Here is a 23,972-nt window from a genome sequence, read left to right on the forward strand (position 1 = left end):
GCCCAATCCCTCCTAACTAAAATTAGGGTGCAGGTTTTTTTTCTTTAAAAAGAAGATGGTGCCCAATCCCTCCTAAATGAAAGGAGGGTGCAGGCGTTGCTACATGAAGATAAGTTCAACCCAATAAAATGGGGACAAATGTCTTCAGAATAGAGAGACAAGGACCCCAACTAAAGGGATCTACATCTCTCTCTCCAGGAAAATCCGAAGCATCAGGGCAACTGTGAGTACTGGTTGTAGTGTCACCATTTGATACTGGTGGCCGGGCAGACCCGCTCTCCCTCCCTCCACCGACTTCTTAAGCATGGCTCCGATCTCCCCTGCTGACAGCCGCAGCGCCCCTGCACTCCCTGAGCCGCTAGGTTATGACAGCGGCAGAGTCCTTCCAAGCACTCCCCCACACCGGGTTTGTCTTTCTACATTCGCGGCTGACAGCCGCAGCATCACCCGCTCCCCCTGCGCTGGCTCCGTGTTTCCGCGGCTAACAGCCGCAGCGTCCCTGCACTCCCTGAACCCACTGGGTTACTTAATAACAGCGCTAGTGGGAGACCTGAGCTGCGCTTACATAGTACGCGGCTCCTATCTCCCACACGCACCAGACAGTAGCGAGGGAAGCGGCAGGGGGACCCGGCGTGCGGGGGAAATGTAAAGAGACTAGTTAAGAGGGCTGCTTAACATAAGGGAGCTAGATGACTGAGGCGCTAGGGGAACATTAATGAAGTGTACTAAAATATCCAGTGGCGGCCATCTTTAAGATACAAGAGGCGCCAAGATGCTGTTCAGGGGAAACTATACGCCCCCTAGAGTGGAGCCATAAGTCCTCACCAGTTAGAACAGGGGGAGGTGTTTTAGTGTAGAGTATACTCCCTCTGCTGGTTGCTTGTAGATCTCTGATGCAGAGGATTTTCCATGTGTTATTAAACATAGTAGATGTACGCTTTATATTTTCAAAGGACATCTAATACAAAGATCCTGTGGAAATAAAGGGAATGGCTGGATATCAACCCCAACCTCACAACTGAATCACAGTGAGGCGTTGCAGGAGGCTGTTGTTTAGAAAAAATTTTCTTTTTCTTTCTCTAACGTCCTAGTGGATGCTGGGGACTCCGTAAGGACCATGGGGAATAGACGGGCTCCGCAGGAGACAGGGCACTCTAAGAAAGAATTAGGACTACTGGTGTGCACTGGCTCCTCCCTCTATGTCCCTCCTCCAGACCTCAGTGAGAATCTGTGCCCGGACAGAGTTGGGTGCACTTTAGTGAGCTTTCCTGAGCTTGCTGATGATAAAGTATTTTATTAGGATTTTTTATTTTCAGAGAGATCTGCTGGCAACAGACTCTCTGCTACGTGGGACTGAGGGGAGAGAAGCAAACCTACTAACTGCAGATAGGTAGCGCTTCTTAGGCTACTGGACACCATTAGCTCCAGAGGGATCGAACACAAGAACTCACCCTTGGTCGTCCGTTCCCGGAGCCGCGCCGCCGTCCCCCTCGCAGAGCCAGAAGACAGAAGCCGGAGAGAGAAGCAAGAAGACTTCAAAATCGGCGGCAGAAGACTCCTGTCTTCATATGAGGTAGCGCACAGCACTGCAGCTGTGCGCCATTGCTCCCACATTTAACCCGCACACTCCGGTCACTGCAGGGCGCAGGGGGGGGCGCCCTGGGCAGCAATTGAGTACCTCCTGGCATAATAGAGCATATATACAGCTGGGCACTGTATATATGCATGAGCCCCCGCCATTATTTTACACAAAATCGCGGGACAGAAGCCCGCTGCTGAGGGGGCGGGGCTTCTTCCTCAGCACTCACCAGCGCCATTTTCTCTCCAAAGCTCTGCTGAGAGGAAGCTCCCCAGGCTCTCCCCTGCAGAATCACGGTAGAAAGAGGGTAAAAAGAGAGGGGGGGCACATAAATTTAGCGCAAAATCACTAATACAGCAGCTACTGGGTAAACACTAAGTTACTGTGTAATTCCTGCGTTATATAGCGCTCTGGTGTGTGCTGGCATACTCTCTCTCTGTCTCTCCAAAAGGCCTTGTGGGGGTTCTGTCCTCAAATAGAGCATCCTCTGTGTGTGTGGTGTGTCGGTACGATTGTGTCGACATGTTTGACGAGGAAGGCTATGTGGAAGCAGAGCAGGTGCAGATGAATGTGGGGTCGCCGCCGACGGCGCCGACACCTGATTGGATGGATATGTGGAAGGTGTTAAATGATAATGTAAACTCCTTGCATAAAAGGTTGGATAAAGCTGAAGCCTTGGGACAGTCAGGGTCTCAACCCATGCCTGATCCTACAGCGCAGAGGCCGTCAGGGTCTCAGAAGCGCCCACTATCCCAGATTGTTGACACAGATATCGACACGGATTCTGACTCCAGTGTCGATGGCGATGATGCAAAGTTGCAGCCTAAAATGGCTAAAGCCATCCGCTACATGATTATAGCAATGAAGGATGTATTGCACATTTCAGAGGTAAACCCGGTCCCTGACAAGAGGGTTTATGGGGTATATGCAATTGCGGTCGAATTCCCGAAATTGTCGAATTTCGGGTCATTTTCGCCAAAAAAAAAAAAAAATCGTCAATGCAATTCAGTGCTTTCCGTCAAAAAAACGGACTTTCAAAATTCGACTTTTTGAAATTCGACTTTTTGCAAATTCGAATTTTCAGCAATGATACAAGTGCTGCAATTCGACAAAAGCATATTCAATTCAAGTTTGGAAATTCGACAGTAGTGCTTTTAGACAGTAAATTCGTCATTTTCAATCCGCCACACTTTGGAGGGTGAAAACAATAAAAAAAAATTTAAACATATTTTTTTTGGTGTGTTTTTTTTTTTTGGGGAATAGCATATCTATTTATATTAGAAGGGATTAGGTACTTTTTTTTTTTTTTTTTTTTTGGAGGCACAAGTATTATTTATATATTTTTTGAAATATATATATATATATATATATTTTTTTTTTTTTTTTTTTTTTTAGAGTGCTGGAACGGGAAAAATTTTTAAAAAAATGGCGTGGGGTCCCCCCTCCAAAGCATAACCAGCCTCGGGCTCTTCGAGCTGGTCCTGGTTCTAAAAATGCGGGGAAAAATTGGGCAGGGATCCCCCGTATTTTTAAAACCAGCACCGGGCTCTGCGCCTGGTGCGGGTGCAAAAAATACGGGGGACAAAACGAGCAGGGGTCCCCCGTATTTTTCACACCAGCATCGGGCTCCACTAGCTGGACAGATAATGCCACAGCCGGGGGTCACTTTTATACAGTGCCCTGCGGCCGTGGCATTAAATATCCAACTAGTCACCCCTGGCCGGGGTACCCTGGGGGAGTGGGGACCCCTTCAATCAAGGGGTCGTCCCCCCCCAGCCACCCAAGGGCCAGGGGTGAAGCCCGAGGCTGGTCCCCCCCCATCCAAGGGCTGCGGATGGGAGGCTGATAGCCTTGAGTAAAATGACAAGAATATTTGTTTTTTCCAGTAGTACTACAAGTCCCAGCAAGCCTCCCCCGCAAGCTGGTACTTGGAGAACCACAAGTACCAGCATGCGGGAGAAAAACGGGCCCGCTGGTACCTGTAGTTCTACTGGAAAAAAAATACCCAAATAAAAACAGGACACAGACACCGTGACAGTAAAACTTTATTACACACTGCCGACACACACATACTTACCTATGTTGACACGCCGACTGCCACGGTCTCCGACGATCCGAGGGTACCTGTGAAAAAAAATTATACTCACCTTCCAGCGTCCAGAGGTACATCCACGTCCAGAGATACAGCCACGTACTTGGCAAAAAAAGAAAACGGACACACGGACCACCGGACTGAAAGGGGTCCCATATTGACACATGAGACCCCTTACCCCGAATGCCGGGACACCACGTGACTCCTGTCACTGAAGTCCCTTCAGCCAATCAGGAAGCGCTACTTCCGTGGCGCTCACCTGATTGGCTGTTCGCTGTCTGTGCTGTGACAGCGCATCGCACATCTCCGTCCATTATATTCAATGGTGGGAACTTAGCGGCTAGCGGTGAGGTCACCCGCCGGTCAGCGGCTGACCGCGGGTAACCCCACCGCTGACTGCAAAGTTCCCACCATTGAAACTAATGGACCGAGCTGTGCGATACGCTGTCACAGCACAGACAGCGCACAGCCAATCAGGTGAGCGCCACGGAAGTAGCGCTTCCTGATTGGCTGAAGGGACTTCAGTGACAGGAGTCACGTGGTGTCCCGGCATTCGGGGTAAGGGGTCTCATGTGTCAATATGGGACCCCTTTCAGTCCGGCATGGTCGGTTATGCGGTTTGTTTTTTTAACAAGTACGTGGATTATACTCTGGACGTGGATTTATCTCTGGACGCTGGAAGGTGAGTATAATTTTTTTCACAGGTACCCTCGGATCGTCGGAGACCGTGGCAGTCGGTGTGTCAACATAGGTAAGTATGTGTGTGTCGGCAGTGTGTAATAAAGTTTTACTGTCACGGTGTCTGTGTCCTGTTTTTATTTGGGTATTTTTTTTCCAGTAGAACTACAGGTACCAGCGGGCCCGTTTTTCTCCCGCATGCTGGTACTTGTGGTTCTCCAAGTACCAGCTTGCGGGGGAGGCTTGCTGGGACTTGTAGTTCTTCTGGAAAAAACAATATTCTTGTCATTTTACTCTAGGCTATCAGCCTCCCATCCGCAGCCATTGGATGGGGGGGACAGCCTCGGGCTTCACCCCTGGCCCTTGGGTGGCTGGGGGGGGGGGGTGGACCCCTTGATTGAAGGGGTCCCCACTCCCCCAGGGTACCCCGGCCAGGGGTGACTAGTTGGATATTTAATGCCACGGCCGCAGGGCACTGTATAAAAGTGACCCCCGGCTGTGGCATTATCTGTCCAGCTAGTGGAGCCCGATGCTGGTGTAAAAAATACGGGGGACCCCTACTCTTTTTGTCCCCCGTATTTTTTGCACCAGCACCAGGCGCAGAGCCCGGTGCTGGTTTTAAAAAATACGGGGGATCCCTGCCCAATTTTTCCCCCGCATTTTTGGAACCAGGACCAGCTCGAAGAGCCCGAGGCTGGTTATGCTTTGGAGGGGGGACCCCACGCCATTTTTTTTTTCCGTTTTTTTTTTCCCGTTTTTTTAAATCGCGCCAAAATCCGGCAAATCGGCCGTTTTTCGCCCGCGGGACTGTCGAATCCGTTTTTCATTGAATATGGTGAATTCCGGCAGCCACCTGCCGGAATTCACCTGTCGAATTGTGTCGAATTTAAAAACGGCGATAATTTGCCGCGATTCGCCGTGAATTGCATATACCCCTATATGTTTGGGGAAAAAAGGCAAGAAGTGACTTTTCCCCCTTCACATGAGTTAAATGAGTTATGTGAAAAAGCTTGGGATTCTCCTGATAGGAAAGTGCAGATTTCCAAACTGTTACTTATGGCGTATCCTTTCCCGCCAACGAACAGGTTACGCTGGTAATCCTCCCCTAGGGTAGACAAAGCTTTGACACGCTTATCTAAGAAGGTGGCCCTGCCGTCACAGGATACGGCCTCCCTAAAAGATCCTGCGGATAGGAAGCAGGAAGGTATCCTGAAGTCCGTTTATACACATTCAGGTACCCTACTGAGGCCGGCAATTGCGTCGGCCTGGATGTGTAGTGCTGTAGCAGCATGGACAGATACTCTGTCTGAGGAACTTGATACCTTGGACAAGGATACTATATTACTGACCCTAGGGCATATAAAAGACGCTGTCCTATATATGAGGGATGCCCAGAGAGACATTTGCCTACTGGGCTGTAGAATAAATGAAATGTCAATTTCTGCCAGCAGGGTCCTGTGGACTCGGCAATGGACAGGTGATGCCGACTCAAAAAAGCACATGGAGGTTTTACCTTATAAGGGTGAGGAATTGTTTGGGGATGGTCTCTCGGACCTAGTTTCCACAGCTACGGCTGGGAAGTCAAATTTTTTGCCATATATTCCCTCACAACCTAAGAAAGCACCATATTACCAAATGCAGTCCTTTCGATCGCACAGAGTCAAAGTCCGAGGTGCGTCTTTTCTTGCCAGAGGCAGGGGTAGAGGAAAGAAGCTGCACAATACAGCTAGTTCCCAGGAACAGAAGTCCTCCCCGGCTTCCACAAAATCCACCGCATGACGCTGGGGCTCCACAGGTGGAGCCAGGAGCGGTGGGGGCGCGTCTCCGAAATTTCAGCCACCAGTGGGTTCGCTCACAGGTGGATCCCTGGGCTATACAGATTGTGTCTCAGGGATACAAGCTGGAATTCGAAGTGATGCCCCCTCACCGTTACCTCAAATCGGCCCTGCCAGCTTCCCCCATAGAAAGGGAAGTAGTGTTAGCGGCAATTCACAAATTATATCTCCAGCAGGTGGTGGTACAGGTTCCCCTCCCTCAACAGGGAAGGGGTTACTATTCCACAATGTTTGTGGTTGCAAAACCGGACGGTTCGGTCAGACCCATATTGAATTTAAAATCCCTGAACATTTACCTGAAAAGGTTCAAGTTCAAGATGGAATCGCTGAGAGCGGTCATCGCAAGCCTGGAAAAGGGGGATTTTATGGTGTCTCTGGACATAAAGGATGCTTACCTGCATGTCCCCATTTATCCACCTCATCAGGAGTACCTCAGATTTGTGGTACAGGACTGTCATTACCAATTCCAGACGTTGCCGTTTGGTCTGTCCACGGCACCGAGAATATTTACCAAGGTAATGGCGGAAATGATGGTGCTCCTGCGAAAGCAAGGAGTCACAATTATCCCATACTTGGACGATCTCCTCATAAAGGCGAAGTCCAGAGAGCAGTTGCTGATCAGCGTAGCACACTCTCGGGAGGTGTTACAACAGCACGGCTGGATTCTGAATATTCCAAAGTCGCAGCTGATTCCTACGACGAGACTGCCCTTCCTGGGCATGATTCTGGACACAGACCAGAAGAAGGTGTTTCTCCCGGAGAAGGCCCAGGAGCTCGTGACTCTGGTCAGAGACCTCTTAAAACTAAAACCGGTGTCGGTGCATCAATGCACGCGAGTCCTGGGAAAGATGGTGGCGTCATACGAAGCCATTCCCTTCGGCAGGTTCCATGCAAGGAACTTTCAGTGGGATCTGTTGGACAAGTGGTCCGGATCGCATCTTCAGATGCATCGGCTGATCACCCTATCCCCCAGGGCCAGGGTGTCTCTTCTGTGGTGGCTGCAGAGTGCTCACCTTCTCGAGGGCCGCAGGTTCGGCATACAGGACTGGGTCCTGGTGACCACGGATGCAAGCCTCCGAGGGTGGGGGGCAGTCACTCAGGGAAGAAACTTCAAAGGGCTGTGGTCAAGTCAGGAGGCTTGTCTGCACATCAATATCCTGGAACTAAGGGCCATATACAACGCCCTGAGTCAAGCGGAGCCTCTGCTTCGCAACCAACCGGTGCTGATTCAATCAGACAACATCACCGCAGTGGCTCATGTAAACCGCCAGGGCGGCACAAGAAGCAGGGTGGCGATGGCAGAAGCCACCAGGATTCTTCGTTGGGCGGAGAATCACGTGCAAGCACTGTCAGCAGTGTTCATTCCGGGAGTGGACAACTGGGAAGCAGACTTCCTCAGCAGGCACGACCTCCACCCGGGAGAGTGGGGACTTCATCAAGAAGTCTTTACACAGATAACATATCGATGGGAACTGCCACAGGTGGACATGATGGCATCCCGCCTCAACAAAAAGCTACAAAAGTATTGCGCCAGGTCAAGAGACCCTCAGGCGATAGCTGTGGACGCACTAGTAACACCGTGGTTGTTCCAGTCGGTCTATGTGTTTCCTCCTCTTCCTCTCATACCCAAGGTGCTGAGAATCGTAAGAAAAAGAGGAGTGAGAACAATACTCATTGTTCCGGATTGGCCAAGAAGGACTTTGTACCCGGAACTGCAAGAAATGCTCACAGAGGACCAATGGCCTCTGCCTTTCAGACAGGATCTGTTGCAACAGGGGCCCTGTCTGTTCCAAGACTTACCGCGGCATTCCGGATGAAGTTTATTCCTACGCTGATAAAGGCTAGGAAGGACGTGACCGCAAAACATTATCACCGTATATGGCGAAAATATGTTGCTTGGTGTGAGGCCAGGAAGGCCCCTACAGAGGAATTCCAGCTGGGCCGGTTCCTTCACTTCCTACAGTCGGGAGTGACTATGGGCTTAAAATTAGGGTCCATAAAGGTCCAGAATTCGGCCCTATCCATTTTCTTTCAAAAGGAACTGGCTTCTCTTCCTGAGGTTGACGTTTGTAAAGGGAGTGCGGCATATTCAGCCCCCTTTTGTGCTACCAGTGGCACCTTGGGATCTTACCGTGGTGTTGAGTTTCCTGAAATCTCACTGGTGTGAGCCACTTAAGACCATGGAGTTAAAGTATCTCACGTGGAAAGTGGTCATGCTATTGGCCTTAGCTGCGGCTAGGCGTGTGTCAGAATTGGCGGCTTTGTCATGTAAAAGCCCCTATCTGGTTTTCCATATGGACAGGGCAGAATTACGGACTCGTCCGCAATTTCTGCCGAAGGTGGTGTCATCTTTTCATTTGAACCAACCTATTGTGCCTGCGGCTACTCGTGACTTGGAGGATTCCAAGTTACTAGATGTAGTCAGGGCTTTGAAGATTTATGTAGCCAGAACGGCTGGAGTCAGGAAAACTGACTCGCTGTTTATCCTGTATGCTTCCAACAAGCTGGGTGCTCCTGCTTCAAAGCAAACTATTGCTCGCTGGATCTGTAACACGATTCAGCAGGCTCATTCTGCGGCTGGATTGCCGCCTCCAAAATCGGTAAAAGCCCATTCCACAAGGAAGGTGGGCTCTTCTTGGGCGGCTGCCCGAGGGGTCTCGGCATTACAGCTTTGCCGAGCAGCTACCTGGTCGGGTTCAAACACGTTTGCAAAATTCTACAAGTTTGATACCCTGGCTGAGGAGGACCTTGTGTTTGCTCATTCGGTGCTGCAGAGTCATCCGCACTCTCCCGCCCGTTTGGGAGCTTTGGTATAATCCCCATGGTCCTTACGGAGTCCCCAGCATCCACTAGGACGTTGGAGAAAATAAGATTTTACTTACCGGTAAATCTATTTCTCGTAGTCCGTAGTGGATGCTGGGCGCCCGTCCCAAGTGCGGACTTCTTCTGCAATACTTGTATATAGTTATTGCTTAAATAAGGGTTATGTTATGTTATGTTATGTTTGCGTCAGGTTGTCTGATGCTCTGTTGTTGTTCATACTGTTAACTGGGTAAGTTATCACAAGTTATACGGTGTGGCTGGTATGAGTCTTACCCTGGATTCCAAAATCCTTTCCTTGTACTGTCCGCTCTACCGGGCACAGTTTCCTTAACTGAGGTCTGGAGGAGGTGCATAGAGGGAGGAGCCAGTGCACACCAGTAGTCCTAATTCTTTCTTAGAGTGCCCTGTCTCCTGCGGAGCCAGTCTATTCCCCATGGTCCTTACAGAGTCCCCAGCATCCACTACGGACTACGAGAAATAGATTTACCGGTAAGTAAAATCTTATTATTTTTATCAGTGAATCCAGCCAGGTGAATCCAGTGTACATTTGTTCCCGTCATCCGCTGCGGTATGCCGTTGTCTATTATAAAATGTATTCTGTGGGGGTGCATTTTCATCATCACATGCACAAGACAAGAATACTAAGACTTATTACCAGCACAGTAACTCCAGTGTACATCTACTTATATATTTATATACGCATAATTCTTTCAACAGACGCTGCTGACAGGTCGGCGGAGGAGGGAGCATCAGATATGGTCTCCCAATTCACTTCTATCTGTGTCAACAGTTGGTGGTCTGGTGGGTGTTGGTTGAAGGAGTATTTATATTAATTATATATTTTCTTCTAGAAAGAAAGATTTCCAGCTATTTCAAAATACTCTTCCGAGCTCCAAATATGTCTACGGCCTTTTTCCTTCTATGCTAATAGGTGAAAGTCCGGCTGAGTAGTATGTACATATTTATCTAAGGTAAATGGTTGCTCAAATAAATGGGCACTAAGGTTAACAGCCCTGGGGTGTGCGACTGTTGAGAACGGGCACACTACCAGGGGACAGTGTCTGTCAAGGTTCGGAAGGCATAACCTGACATATATTTCAACAATTGAGGGTGGGCTGCAAACCCATCCGAAATAGGGAGAAATTCATAGTTAAAATGACTCCATCCACAAGAGTATAACATAATAGCCTAAAACGGAAATGTGATCCCTGATGCTGACTCTCGAAACGGTGGCGAACTACCTAGAAGTGATCATTACATACTTCCAAAATTCCCAAATCAAAATTTTGACTAGCGGGGCATATCCGAGAGTTAACCACATGTTTTATCACGCTGCTATGGAAGTTAGCTTCCAGATCTCAACTATATCTCTCAATGTTTTCTGTGACAACAGAATCTCGGATCCCACAGAAGGGGAAAGGATCCCATAACGATGGTGGCTCATCCCTGCCTAGTCTGTTAAAGAAGATTCTTACTTATTACAGTCCCACTGCAAAACAGGGGTCACATGTAGGTTGGAATTGACAGGGAAATCCAAACCTCTAGTGGCAAGACCATCTCAAACGGACATGGGAGGTTCTTGTGTCAATAAAGAGCAGTCACCGGGTTGGAGGGCTATTTCCCTTGGAAGCACAGCCTTCCTTGGTCCAATAAATTTAAAAATGGTAATCAATTTGAAGTGTTTGACCCAGTTTCTACCGGCCTAAAGATTCAAGAGGGAATCAATCCGACCGGTCACTGCAGGCCTAGACCCGGGGGAATTCATAGTGTCTTGGGACATAAGGGATACATTCCTTCATAACCCGATTTGGACTCCTCATCAAGCAAACTTTGAATTCATACTGATCAAAGATCAGTACCAGTTGGGACCTTACCATTCCGTCTATCATCAGCCACGAGAATTTTATAAAAAGATAAGGGTCACCAGTTTGAGACTGTTAAGGGTCACGATCATGCCTTATATAAATGATCTGCTGATCTAGGCCACCTTCCGGGAACAGCTGATCGAAGAGAACGACTCCTCAAATTCTCACACATCTTCTGCCTACCTGGTATTATAGAACTAGACCAATAGGCAGTAGCCGTTACTCTGGTCCATTATCCAACTAGTTTGGTTCTCAGTCTCGTACTGAAGAAGCCTCGGGTAACAGGGACTATTCCCACTAGCCACTAATCCGGTCTCTACACAGATTTACTGTGGCCCTCCTATGGGGGGTAAGGGTTGGAAAGGTCTAGAGAGACCGGGTCCGAGACTTGAGAATTATATATCAACAGGGTTTGTCTCTCTATATTGAATATAGATGTTGACAATGCCTAAGCTGTCATTCCGTTCTAAGGCGTAGACATTACTGACGACAATTCGGAAATTGATACACATATCCCTACTCTTCAGAAGAAATGGGGTTCTTTTCGAATCCTTTTTTGTCATGCCCACAGACGGTCACACTTAACATAGGTGAATTGTGATTACAGAAATCCAACCTAATGCCAATTCAAGGGATTCCATTTCTAGGTATCCTCTTCGACACTGTACAATTGAGGATAGTCCTACTAGAGACATACAGAGGCTGGTGACTCGGGTGCTACAGGCACAGACGGTTTCTCTACACCTCGGTGTACATCTATTCGGCATTTGGGATTGGAGGATCCTCCCAACGGATGCCAGTCTCAAAGGTTGGAGTGCCGTCCTCGAGGAAAGACGGACGTCACGAGAGAACGGTATACCCATAAACATTCTCAAGCGGAGTGCAGTTACAATATAACTTCTCTTAGCCGAAGACCTAGTAATGGGCCAACACATGATGATGCAGTTGGACAATATCACAATGACATTATGCATAGACCGTCAAGTAGGGGCAAGATAACATTAAAAGTTCGTCCTTTTCGGTGTAGTTCATTCCAAGACTGGAAAACTGAGAAGCAATTATCTCAGTCGCCAGGACATGCATCCGGGAATGGAGATGGTAGTAAGGAGATGGGGCCGACCTCAAGTAGACCTGATGGCCTTTAAAAAAAAAAAAAAAAAAAGAGAGATTCAGCTGTCCAGGTAGTGGCAAGCACGAGAGATACAGCAGCGAACGGAGTGGACGCATTGACACTTCCTTGGTCTTACAGAAGTGTTTAATTTTACTGCCGTTTCTTCTCCTACCCTTGGTACTAAAGAAGGCAAAACGGAACAGAGTGTTGGCAATTCTCATTACACCAGCCTGGTCCCACAGAAATAGGCACTCGGACTTGAGTGGGCTCGTTGCGAAAGATCCCTAGTGGCCACCTTTCAGAGAGACTGCCTGTGATCACAGGGACAGTTCCGCCTCCCAGACCTGAACAGGTTTGGTTAACTGCGTGGCTACTCACACCAGGATCGTGAGAAGGAGAGGGATACCATAGGCGGCTGTTCATACAATGAAAGCGGCTAGAAAGCCGGTCACGGCCATGCACTACTAAAGAATATGGAAGAAAACATGGACTAGTGTCTGGAACGGAGGTTGGATTCCAGGAGCTTCCACCTGTCTAGGTTTTTTCGTTTTCTCCAGGCCGTTTTACATAGAAGCCTAAGTTTAGACTCCTTGAAGGTACAGATTTCGTCTCTCTCCATCCTCTGTCAGCAGCGCTTAGCATCTTTACAGGCAGTTCAGATTTTCTTCCGGGAAGTTCTGAGGATACAACCTTCTTTTCCGTCCTCCCACAGAGTCGTGGGACCTAAAGTTGATGTTGGAGTATTTAAATTCAACCACCTTTGAGCCTTTAGAGGGAGCAGGATTGAAATATATCTCCAGGAAAGTCACGCTGGTCCTTAACTTAGCTTCTACCTGATGGGTCTCTGATTGGGGAGCCTTATTGTGTCAGTCCTTTTTTTCTAATTTTCCAGGAAAATAGGGCAGTCCTCCGTACGGGGGCAGAGATTCTCCCAAGTGTATTTTCTGGGTTTCACGTAAACCAGCCAATTCTAGTTCAGTCTTTTCAAGAATATAGAGATGGTGTCTTTGGAGGTTGTCAGCACTTTACGGATATACGTGCAGGTTCCGTCGTTCTATAGAGAGTAGGACCATTTGTTCATTGTGATAGTCCAAAGAAGGGTTGGCCAGCAGCTAAACAAGGTCTGGCGGTTTTGGGGTTTCACGTTAACCAGCCAGTTGTGGTCCCATCTTTCCAGGGTTTCGCTGATGGGGACATGTCCTTGGATGGTGTCCGAGCTTTACGAGTAAGCGTACAAGTTACGTCGTCCTTCAGAAAGTCGGACCATTTGTTTGCAAGAGAAGGGTTGGCCAACATCTAAGCAGTATTTGTCTAGATGGATTAGCCTTGCCATTCGGCAAGCTTATCTTTCCTGTGGTAAACAGGTTCTGGTTCAGACGGGTGCTCATACCACCCGATCAGTGGGTGCCTCATGGGCGGCTGCCAGAGGTGCTTCCACTACTCAACTTTGCAGAGCGGCGACGTGGTCCTCAGCCCACACATTCGCGTAACTTTACAAGTTTGATACCTTTTGCGTCCGGAGACTCTACGTTCGGACGTTTGGTTTTGCAGGCCACCGACAGCACTCCCTCCCTGGGGGATAACTTTGGGACGTCCCCTATTGTATAAGACTGTTCCAGTGTCCCCTAGTGGATGAAAGAGAAAAGAGGATTTTGGTACTTACCGATAAATCCATTTCTCTGAATCCTCTAGGGGACACTGGACGCCCGCCTCGGTGCTGTCAACCTGCTGTGTTCAAAGTTCTTGTTAGAACAATTCGTGCAAACAGCGTTGGTTTTCGGATAAGAATTCTTGGATGCTGTTCGATATGTTGTACGGTTCGGTTCCTCGCCAAGTGCTATAGTATCATGTCCTATTCTCTCAGTCAAATTTTTCAAATTGAGGGAGGAGGGCTGTGAAGGGGGAGGAGCCGGCTGTGCAGACAATGCTAATTTTAGATTGTGCCACACCTCCGGTTGCAAGCTTCACACACCTATTGTATAAGACTGTTCCAGTGTCCCCTAGAGGATTCAGAGAAATGGATTTATCGGTAAGTACCAAAATCCTCTTATTTCTGCTGCAAACTTTGAATAACCAGGAAAAAAAAAAAACACCTGTCATAAACAAATATGTAGCTTTCAAGTGTTGTAATCTAAGAATTTTGTATGAGACTCTCGTTCTGTATAGCAGAGGCTCTCAAGCGGTACTCAAGGCATCCCAACGGTCCAAGTGTTACATTTGTCCATGCTTGGCCAAAGGTTACTTAATTAGCAACTCGGTCTTTTTGATTTAACCATCTGTGCTGAGCCATGGATATATGTAAACCCTGGTCCTCTGAGGGGTCTTGATCACCGTGTTTGAGAACCTCTGCTGTATAGTTTGTAAAAGATCTGGTTGCTTAAACCAGGGGTTGCCATCATGATCCTCATGGCACCATAACAGTCCAGGTTTAAAAGATATCCATGATTAAGCACAGGTGATGTAATTAGTACCTCAATCAGTTTGATTATACCAACTGTACAAGCATGGATGTAGGTAAACCCTGGACTGTTAGGGTACCTTGTAGGCAGAGTTTGGGAACCTCTGGCTTAGACCATGTATGAGATTAAGCAGGAATGCCAGTTGAACCAATAACTTGTTTTATTACTGTGAACTCTTTCATGTTTTCCAGATATGCAGAAAGCTGCAAAGATGTCACTGGAGATGACAACATATCAAAGTTAAATCCTATTGCTGTTAGCTGTAATCTGAATATTGCTGCATGTAAACTGAAAATGTGTGACTTCAGAGCAGCCATTGAGAGCTGTCATGAGGTAAAGCTACTGAACTTTCCTGGCAAAAACAAGTCCTTAAAAATTAGATCTGATTTAGGTACTTCCATATCCAAATTATATTCTGTCTGTCTAAATGATTCCAAGTACAGTGCCCTCCAAAATCACCTTAAGCTGTGTACACACGGTGAGATCCTTGATATGCCCGATTTTGAGACTGATTTCCTTTGAACTCCCCCAGAGCCCAGATAGTACAGATTTTGTCTATGTACAATATTGACTATACTTTGTACTAGATAATCAAGATTGACTTGCCGTAACAGCCCATCTAGCCTTGCGATACCGACCCCACGGGAGTGCTCATTGGGATCGAATCTGTATTGCAAGCTGCTTGACACCATGAGATGTGCACTAACTTTCCTTAAGATTTATCTCACCGTGTGTGTGTATGTACAGGTTGAGTATCCCATATCCAAATATTCCGAAATACGGAATATTCCGAAATACGGACTTTTTTGAGTGAGATAGTGAAACCTTTGTTTTTTGATGGCTCAATGTACACAAACTTTGTTTAATACACAGTTATTAATAATATTGTATTAAATTACCTTCAGGCTGTGTATATAAGGTGTATATGAAACATAAATGAAATGTGTGAATGTAGACACACTTTGTTTAATGCACAAAGTTATAAAAAATATTGGCTAAAATTACCTTCAGGCTGTGTGTATAAGGTGTATATGTAACATAAATGCATTCTGTGCTTAGATTTAGGTCCCATCATCATAAGATCTCATTATGGTATGCAATTATTCCAAAATACGGAAAAATCCGATATCCAAAATACCTCCGGTCCCAAGCATTTTGGATAAGGGATACTCAACCTGTATAACTAGTAGTAAATGTGACCTTTCTCTCTGTTTCCAACAACATTTTGCATTTAACAAAAAAAAATTGTGTAAAGCCACAACGGCTGAGTTATTGGATCATTTTATATAAAAGTACCTAGAGATTATAACTACTCTTCTGTACTCGGTAAAGAGCAGGGTGCACTCAGTATATGAGGTGTTTGGTACTTAAGACGCTGCTTACTGTGTTTATTAATGATTATTAACTACATTGTAATCCACTAAAAGCAGTGGAGGTAAAAACCCCATCTGGTTGCCCAGTTTGTACATAACCTAGTGTGTCTAAGAACAGGGAGCAGAAGAAGCTGGAAGGGACTAGCTCCTAAATAACACAGCTGTTATTTTGACTTCACTTCTAGTAGTACAAAAGAAATGGTGAATTATTTAGATGAGTGTGTGGTGCTCAGTAACTAAACCTTTTTTCCTTTTCCTGATAGGCTCTGGAAATTGATCCGTCTAACACAAAAGCACTTTACAGACGGGCCCAGGGCTGGCAGGGTTTGAAAGATTATGAACAAGCATTGGTAAATTACTTTTCAGAGCTCATATTGCATTTTTCTTACGGGTTTACTTTGTGTATAGTGAGTAATTGTTTTCTGTTTTTATGGTAGGAGGATCTTAAAAAGGCTCATGAGTTAGCGCCTGAGGAAAAAGGTAAGTCTGTCTACTGAGAAGAAGGTAGTGGACTGTTGTGTAGATAAATCTGTGGCAAAGCATGTGGATGGCCATATTACAAGGACTGCCAAATGCACATCTTGAATGGGGCACAATATCTTTCCACCCGATTATAGTACATGATCCAGTTCATTTTTAAACCGATTGATCATCAAAATCGCGTGCATCTGCTTTAGGGTTCCTGCTAACATCTGATAACAATCCTAATGGTATGGATTATGTTGGACAGTTACAGGATTTATTGGTAACGACAGCATATTTCCTCAGATACATGAAATTAGCGAGGAAGCGGCATAGTGTGCATGTGGTACGTACATCTTGACATCTGCAGAATGTATTTAAGAGCTCCCTTTTCCATCTACTACATCAATAATTTGATCCCATAGTCTTAGTTCGTTGCTTAATATAGCACAAACGGACGTCTCAAACTACTTACAGTTTTAAACAATTGCTAAGAACACAGTTGCACACTTACATAAATGAGTGATTCACTGTTCATCACTATAACATAATCTGGTTGGGAAATGTTGTTGTGCTCCATAATGGATTGCTGCAATCATCCTGGGGGTAACAGTATGTCCTGTCCATTTACCTGATCATCTTACTGATTGCAGCTATCAGCAGTGAAATCCTTCGAGTCAAGCACAGAATTAAAGAACAGAAGGAAAAGGAGAAAGCTGTATATGCAAAAATGTTTGCATAAGTGTTTACAATGAAATGGGCATGCAGTGTATGGAGAACTACGACATCTGGGCGCAAAGGATCTGCAAGAAGACTTGCTTACAGATATTAAACCAAAAAGATTTTCGTAGGTTTCAACCCAGGTGTCTCATGTTTACAATTTTTTTTTTTTTTTTTTAGTTATGACCTCCTTTCTTTTATTGTCCTTTGTGACACTGCATGAACTATGCAACAAGTGGAATGTGCAGTGTGTTTGTTTTTGTTTTTTTCATATGCGAGTTAGCTTCTGTTAGTTTCCAGCAGTGAAGCCACTAATGCTTGCTTGTTTTATTCTCTGTAACCGCGAAAGGATGGTGCTTATTGCTTCCTGTGTAACATTTTGGAGAACATAGCGGTTCTGTTTTATTGTGTGTTCTTTCTTAAACCTGAGAGAATAAACGGTTTACTGTCCTTCCTACTTAAGTCTGTTACTGTGGAAAGTGCTTTGTGTGTTGTGTACTAAAGTCTCTGAGCATAATGGTTCACAAAATATTGTTAATGTTCAGGTTTGGAGTAATCCCCGCTGTCATGCTATTTGAGCGGTAGCTGCTAAACCATGCACTAGAAGCAGGGGTTGTCCAGAGAAGTGAATTCTCCAGTCTGACAACTGAGGATCCTAATGGATATCTAGAGCTTCTAGGCTCTACACCGCAGGGATGGGGAACCTTCGGCCCTCCAGCTGTTGTTGAACTACACATCCCAGCATGCCCTGCAACAGTTTTAGCATGGCCAAGTAGCAAAACTGTAGCATGGCATGCTGGTATGTGTAGTTCAACAACAGCTGGAGGGCCAAAGGTTCCCCATCCCCTGCTCTACAGCATTTCTTTGGACACCTCTGCTCATTATGGAGACGCATGGCTGGTGTGCTATGTTTGGGAAAATAGCTTGTATCCTATGGGTATTAGGACCTATGGCCTGTATGACATATTGGTCATTTTGGCTGCCTGATCTAATTTTTCAAATTTATGGGAAGTGTATACTGCTAGGTTAGTCTGCTATCCAATAGACCAGTGGTTCCCAGCTTCGGTCCTCAAATACCCCCAACAGTTCATGTTTTGCAGGTCACCAAGCAGTTGAACAGGTGTATTCATTACCCACTGACACATTTTTAAAGACCCACAGGTGGAGCAAATTACTTAAATTACAAATTATGTCACATACAAGGCCATCTCTAATTGCTCCCTACATCTCCAACCTCCTCTCCCTTCATACTCTCTCCCGCCCCCTACGGTCAACCAATGACCGTCGCCTCTCCACCGCCCTGGTCACTGCTTCCCAAGCTCGAGTTCAAGACTGCCCGTGCTGCACCCCTTTAATGGAGCGGGAGAGTGCGTTCCACTGGACTCTCCCCGACCTTGCAAAGCTTCAAACGGGCACTGAAAACCCAACTATTCATCAAAGCATACCCTCCCGACGCATAACCTAGTCCTGAGGCCTCATGCCTTGAACATCTTAGCTTTGCTTAAATACTGCCATCAGGCTACCTCCCGCTTGCACCTCATGTCGTCTGTCGACCCTTCCCACTAGATTGTTAGCTCTTCACAGCAGCTCTCCCCTACTCAGCGACCATCTTTACCCGTTTTTTCTCCTGCTGGTAAAGGCTCATCTCCATTTATGGCCACCAGCCCCTAGTAGTACAATGATCACTCCCTCACTACTTACATCTTAGCTGTATTATGTCTTGAATTGTGGTGTTCTTTGTTACCTGTACTCTATTTCTGTTATTTATTTACTGTAATGCTAAGTTTTGTCTCCCTGTACTGTCCTTTGTACAATGCTGCAAAACCTTTGTGGCGCCTTATAAATAAAATGTAATACAGGTTGAGTATCCCATATCCAAATATTCCGAAATACGGAATTTTCCGAAATACGGACTTTTTTGAGTGCGAGTGAGATAGTGAAACCTTTGTTTTTTGATGACTCAATGTACACAAACTTTGTTTAATACACAAAGTTATTAAAAATATTGTATTAAATGACCTTCAGGCTGTGTGTATAAGGTGTATATGAAACATAAATGAATCGTGTGAATGTACACACACTTTGTTTAATGCACAAAGTTATAAAAAATATTGGCTAAAATGACCTTCAGGCTGTGTGTATAAGGTGCATATAAAACATAAATGCAGTCTGTGCTTAGACTTAGGACCCGTCACCATAATATCTCATTATGGTATGCAATTATTCCAAAATACGGAAACCTCCGATATCCAAAATACCTCTGGTCCCAAGCATTTTGGATAAGGGATACTCAACCTGTAATAATAATCCTGTGCGGAGACCTGGAAAATATGAACTGTTGTGGGTACTTGAGGACCGTGGTTGGAAACCACTGCAATAGACTATTACTTGCTGCAGCATTTGAGTGTGTAAAGCCATCACCTCTGTGACCTGTACAATTTTGCTCATGTTCTTTAAAGAATGGTGCAAGTGCTCACCCCCTGTAAACCACATTAATAGACAATTTAGGTAATATGCCAATGTAACAAATTTTAACTACTATTGCATTAACAAGTAAATATCCAAATCAGGTTTATCCAAACACTCTGCAGCAGATGGCCTCATTGTATCAACGAGTCTTGGAAATAATCCTCCATTATAAAGGTAGCTCTGAGATAACAAACTTTGACCATGGAACTATTTTCAATGGAGGAAAAAAGTTCTTGCACATCAATAATGCAATAGCAATGTATATTGAAACAAGATTGCACTGCAGGTCACCAAGCAGTACAACTCTACTATTTAACCCAAGCAGGCATAAACAGATTGTGTACAGACATTTGTGGTCACCTGGGCGCCTACGTAATGCTTGGATAGTCTTAAGGGGAAGGGGGCAATTAATGCTTAGAACTTTTTGTCAATTGAAGGGCTCGGTCAGGGTATAGGTTTTGCCGTGTGGTGTATTTATAAATCACCTAGTCATCTACAGAAACTATAATATATACATTCTTGGAAGACCTGCTTTTTGCCATGAAATATGTGGGCAAGATCCTCTGATGCAAGCCTTAATTCTGACCGCACACTATTGTACATACATGTCACTATGTACAAGTTTGCTTTCAATTCAAGTATTTCACTGCAACAATGAATGCTTCTACTTCTCTCCCCTTTTTTGTTTTTCATTTAGAAAATAACACTTGCAGTTAAGTGATGGTTTTCCGAGACAATATACATGTGAAGCTTGTATATTTAATCTGATCCAGCAATAATAGGATTTTGGTACTTACCAGATAAATCCTTTTCTTTGAATCCACAGGGGGCACTGGAGTACTCTTGGGATATGGACGGGGCGTTAGCAGGGATAGGCATATTTAAATTAGTAACCCTCCACCCCCTCCATACTCCCTAGGTACCTCTGTGTTTCTCTTTCATCCATCTGGGGGACGCTGCGCACTTACAAATGGGGTTAGAGTGTGTGGGATGGGAGTTTGGCACAGAGACTATAAAAACTAAATCCTCCCCCCTCTAACCCCTCCCATCTCCAGCCTGACCAGCAGATTACCTCAGTTTTAGTTTTGTGCCTTGGAGGACAGGCACAGTTTCCTTTGCTCTTAGATTTTAGTAGGTTTTTGTTTCCTATCTGTTTTGATTTTATGCTTAGTCCCTGTATACAGGCGACAAGCATATTGTGAGTGGGGTTAGGTTATATAGAAGGCGGCTGTGTGCCTTATTTCTCACTCACCCAGCCTCTAGAAAGTCACCATGCCAGAGGTCTCTGGGGCTTTCTGTTACCGGACACAGCACCGAGGAGGCACTGTATCAGGTAGGACAGGCAACTTGCCCTGGCAGTGTTGGACAGTGTCCCATTATTGCTATTTCCCATTTTACTACCCACTCCCTCTGTATCAGCGCTGTCTGAACTGGGAACGCTGCACAACACACTGAGGAGATTATCTGACAGAAACCTGACTCTTAGCACTGTCGCAGTGTTCATTCCGGGAGTGGACAACTGGGAAGCAGACTTCCTCAGCAAACACGACCTACACCCGGGAGAGTGGGGACTTCATCCAGAAGTCTTCCAACTGTTGGAAAACCGTTGGGAAAGGCCACAGGTGGACATGATGGCGTCCCGCCTAAACAAAAAACTAGATATTGCGCCAGGTCAAGGGACCCTCAGGCAATAGCTGTGGACGCTCTAGTGACACCGTGGGTGTACCAGTCGGTTTATGTATTCCCTCCTCTGCCTCTCATACCAAAGGTACTGAGAATAATAAGAAAACGAGGAGTAAGAACGATACTCGTGGTTCCGGATGGGCCAAGAAGAGCTTGGTACCCAGAACTTCAAGAAATGATATCAGAGGACCCATGGCCTCTACCGCTCAGACAGGATCTGCTACAGCAGGGGCCCTGTCTGTTCCAAGACTTGCTGCGTTTGACGGCATGGCGGTTGAATTCCGGATCCTAAAGGAAAAGGTCATTCCTACGCTGATAAAAGCCAGGAAAGAAGTAACTGCAAACCATTATCACCGTACTTGGCGAAAATATGTTGCGTGGTGTGAGGCCAGGAAGGCCCCAACAGAGGAATTTCAGCTGGGTCGTTTTCTGCACTTCCTACAGTCAGGAGTGACTATGGGCCTAAACTTGGGTTCCATTAAGGTCCAGATTTCGGCTCTGTAGATTTTCTTCCAGAAAGAACTGGCTTCACTGCCTGGAGTTCAGACATTTGTAAAGGGAGTGCTATATATTCAGCCCCCTTTTGTGCCTCCTGTGGCACCTTGGGATCTCAACGTGGTGTTGAGTTTCTTAAAATCACATTGGTTTGAGCCACTTAAAACTGTGGATTTGAAATATCTCACGTGGAAAGTGGTCATGTTATTGGCCTTGGCTTCGGCCAGGCGTGTGTCAGAATTGGCGGCTTTGTCATGTAAAAGCCCTTATCTGATTTTCCATATGGATAGGGCAGAATTGAGGACTCTTCCCCAGTTTCTCCCTAAGGTGGTATCAGCTTTTCACTTGAACCAACCTATTGTAGTGCCTGCGGCTACTAGGGACTTGGAAGATTCCAAGTTACTGGACGTAGTCAGGGCCTTAAAAATTTATATTTCCAGGACGGCTGGAGTCAGGAAAACTGACTCGCTTTTTATCCTGTAGGCACCCAACAAAATAGGTGCTCCTGCTTCTAAGCAGACTATTGCTCGCTGAATTTGTAGCACAATTCAGCTGGAGCATTCTGCGGCTGGATTGCCGCATCCTAAATCAGTAAAAGCCCATTCCACGAGGAAAGTGGGCTCATCTTGGGCGGCTGCCCGAGGGGTCTCGGCTTTACAACTTTGCCAAGCTGCAACTTGGTCAGGGGCAAACACGTTTGCTAAATTCTACAAATTTGATACCCTGGCTGAGGAGGACCTTGTGTTCTCTCATTCGGTGCTGCAGAGTCATCCGCACTCTCCCGCCTGTTTGGGAGCTTTGGTATAATCCCCATGGTCCTTACGGAGTTCCCAGCATCCACTAGGACGTCAGAGAAAAAAAGATTTTACTCACCGCTAAATCTATTTCTCGTAGTCCGTAGTGGATGCTGGGCGCCCATCCCAAGTGCGGATTGTCTGCAATACTTGTTTGTAGTTATTGCCTAACTAAGGGTTATTGTTGAGCCATCTGTTGGGAGGCTCAGTTATATTTCATACTGTTAACTGGGTATAGTATCACGAGTTATACGGTGTGATTGGTGTGGCTGGTATGAGTCTTACCCGGGATTCAAAATCCTTCCTTATTGTGTCAGCTCTTCCGGGCACAGTATCCTAACTGAGGTCTGGAGGAGGGTCATGGTGGGAGGAGCCAGTGCACACCAGATAGTACCTAATCTTTCTTTTAGAGTGCCCAGTCTCCTGCGGAGCCCGTCTATTCCCCATGGTCCTTACGGAGTTCCCAGCATCCACTAAGGACTACGAGAAATAGATTTACCGGTGAGTAAAATCTTATTTTTACTACCCACTCCCTCTGTATCAGCGCTGTCTGAACAGAGAACGCTGCACAACACACTGAGGAGATTATCTGACAGAAACCTGACTCACCCTGTTATTATACAGGCGGGGATCAGAAAATACAAGTGTTAGTGGGTTAAATCAGAAATCTGCATCACCCAATTTTATTTCTTGTCTGCCTATATATCGGTAGTTTCACTGTAATAAAGTTATTTTTATCTCACCCTGTTTATTACACAGGCGGGGATCATTTCTTAACTAGTGTTGTACTATTCTAACATAAACAGTTGTTTACCTGTTTACAAACATCATGTTTATAAAAGGAACTGTTATAGCTCAACCGGTAGAGCTGGACCACAGCACACAGAGTCAAGACATTATTGTGTGCTTTGGTTGTGGCATTGTATATTCCATGGTCTGTAAACCAGCAAATCTCCTAAAGGAACGGCAAGTTCAGTAGTTTACCACACAGGAGCTCCAATAGCTTTGTGGGCTAGTGCTGTGTATTGGTAAGATAGAGTACACAGGTTTGATTCCCATATACATTTAATTGCATGTTTCCAATGTGGCTCCAGACTTCCTAAAGGTAGCAAGGACCCAGGTACCCCATGCTCCAGGACACCAGTTGCGGAGCAGCCGGGAGGTTCCAGGGATCAGTTTATGCCTCTGTGGGCCAGACACACCCCAATCCAGAATAATACGGATGGTGTAGTGGTTAGCATAGCTGCCTCACAGCACTGAGGCCATGAGTTTGTTTACATAGAAGTTTATGCATATACCAAGCAGGTTTTAAATTGCTCTACAGTCTTAGCCTCTACCACCTCTCATGGGAGGCTATTCCACTTATCCACTACCCCTTCTGTGAAGAAATTTTTCCTTAAAATTCCCCTGAACCTGCTTCCCTCCAGTTCAGTGTATGCCCCTAACTGTGTGAAGATAGATAGATTATATATATATATATATATATATATATATATATATATATATATAAATATAAAATCTATTTCTCTAACGT

General features: G+C 45.9%; 1 protein-coding gene across 1 annotated transcript in view; it reads left to right on the top strand.

The window, feature by feature from the left end:
• PPID (peptidylprolyl isomerase D) overlaps window positions 1-17,454 on the top strand; it is a 31,364-nt gene extending 13,910 nt beyond the window's left edge. Inside the window, exons 7-10 of the mRNA XM_063920471.1 lie at window positions 14,634-14,775; window positions 16,079-16,165; window positions 16,253-16,295; window positions 16,931-17,454. Of these exons, the coding sequence (XP_063776541.1) occupies window positions 14,634-14,775; window positions 16,079-16,165; window positions 16,253-16,295; window positions 16,931-17,019 (361 nt within the window). The 3' untranslated portion in view covers window positions 17,020-17,454. The remainder of the gene's footprint in view (window positions 1-14,633; window positions 14,776-16,078; window positions 16,166-16,252; window positions 16,296-16,930) is intronic.
• Window positions 17,455-23,972: the final 6,518 nt, after the last annotated feature.

This window comes from Pseudophryne corroboree, chromosome 1 (genome assembly GCF_028390025.1).
Source record: "Pseudophryne corroboree isolate aPseCor3 chromosome 1, aPseCor3.hap2, whole genome shotgun sequence".
Taxonomy (NCBI): Eukaryota; Metazoa; Chordata; class Amphibia; order Anura; family Myobatrachidae; genus Pseudophryne; species Pseudophryne corroboree.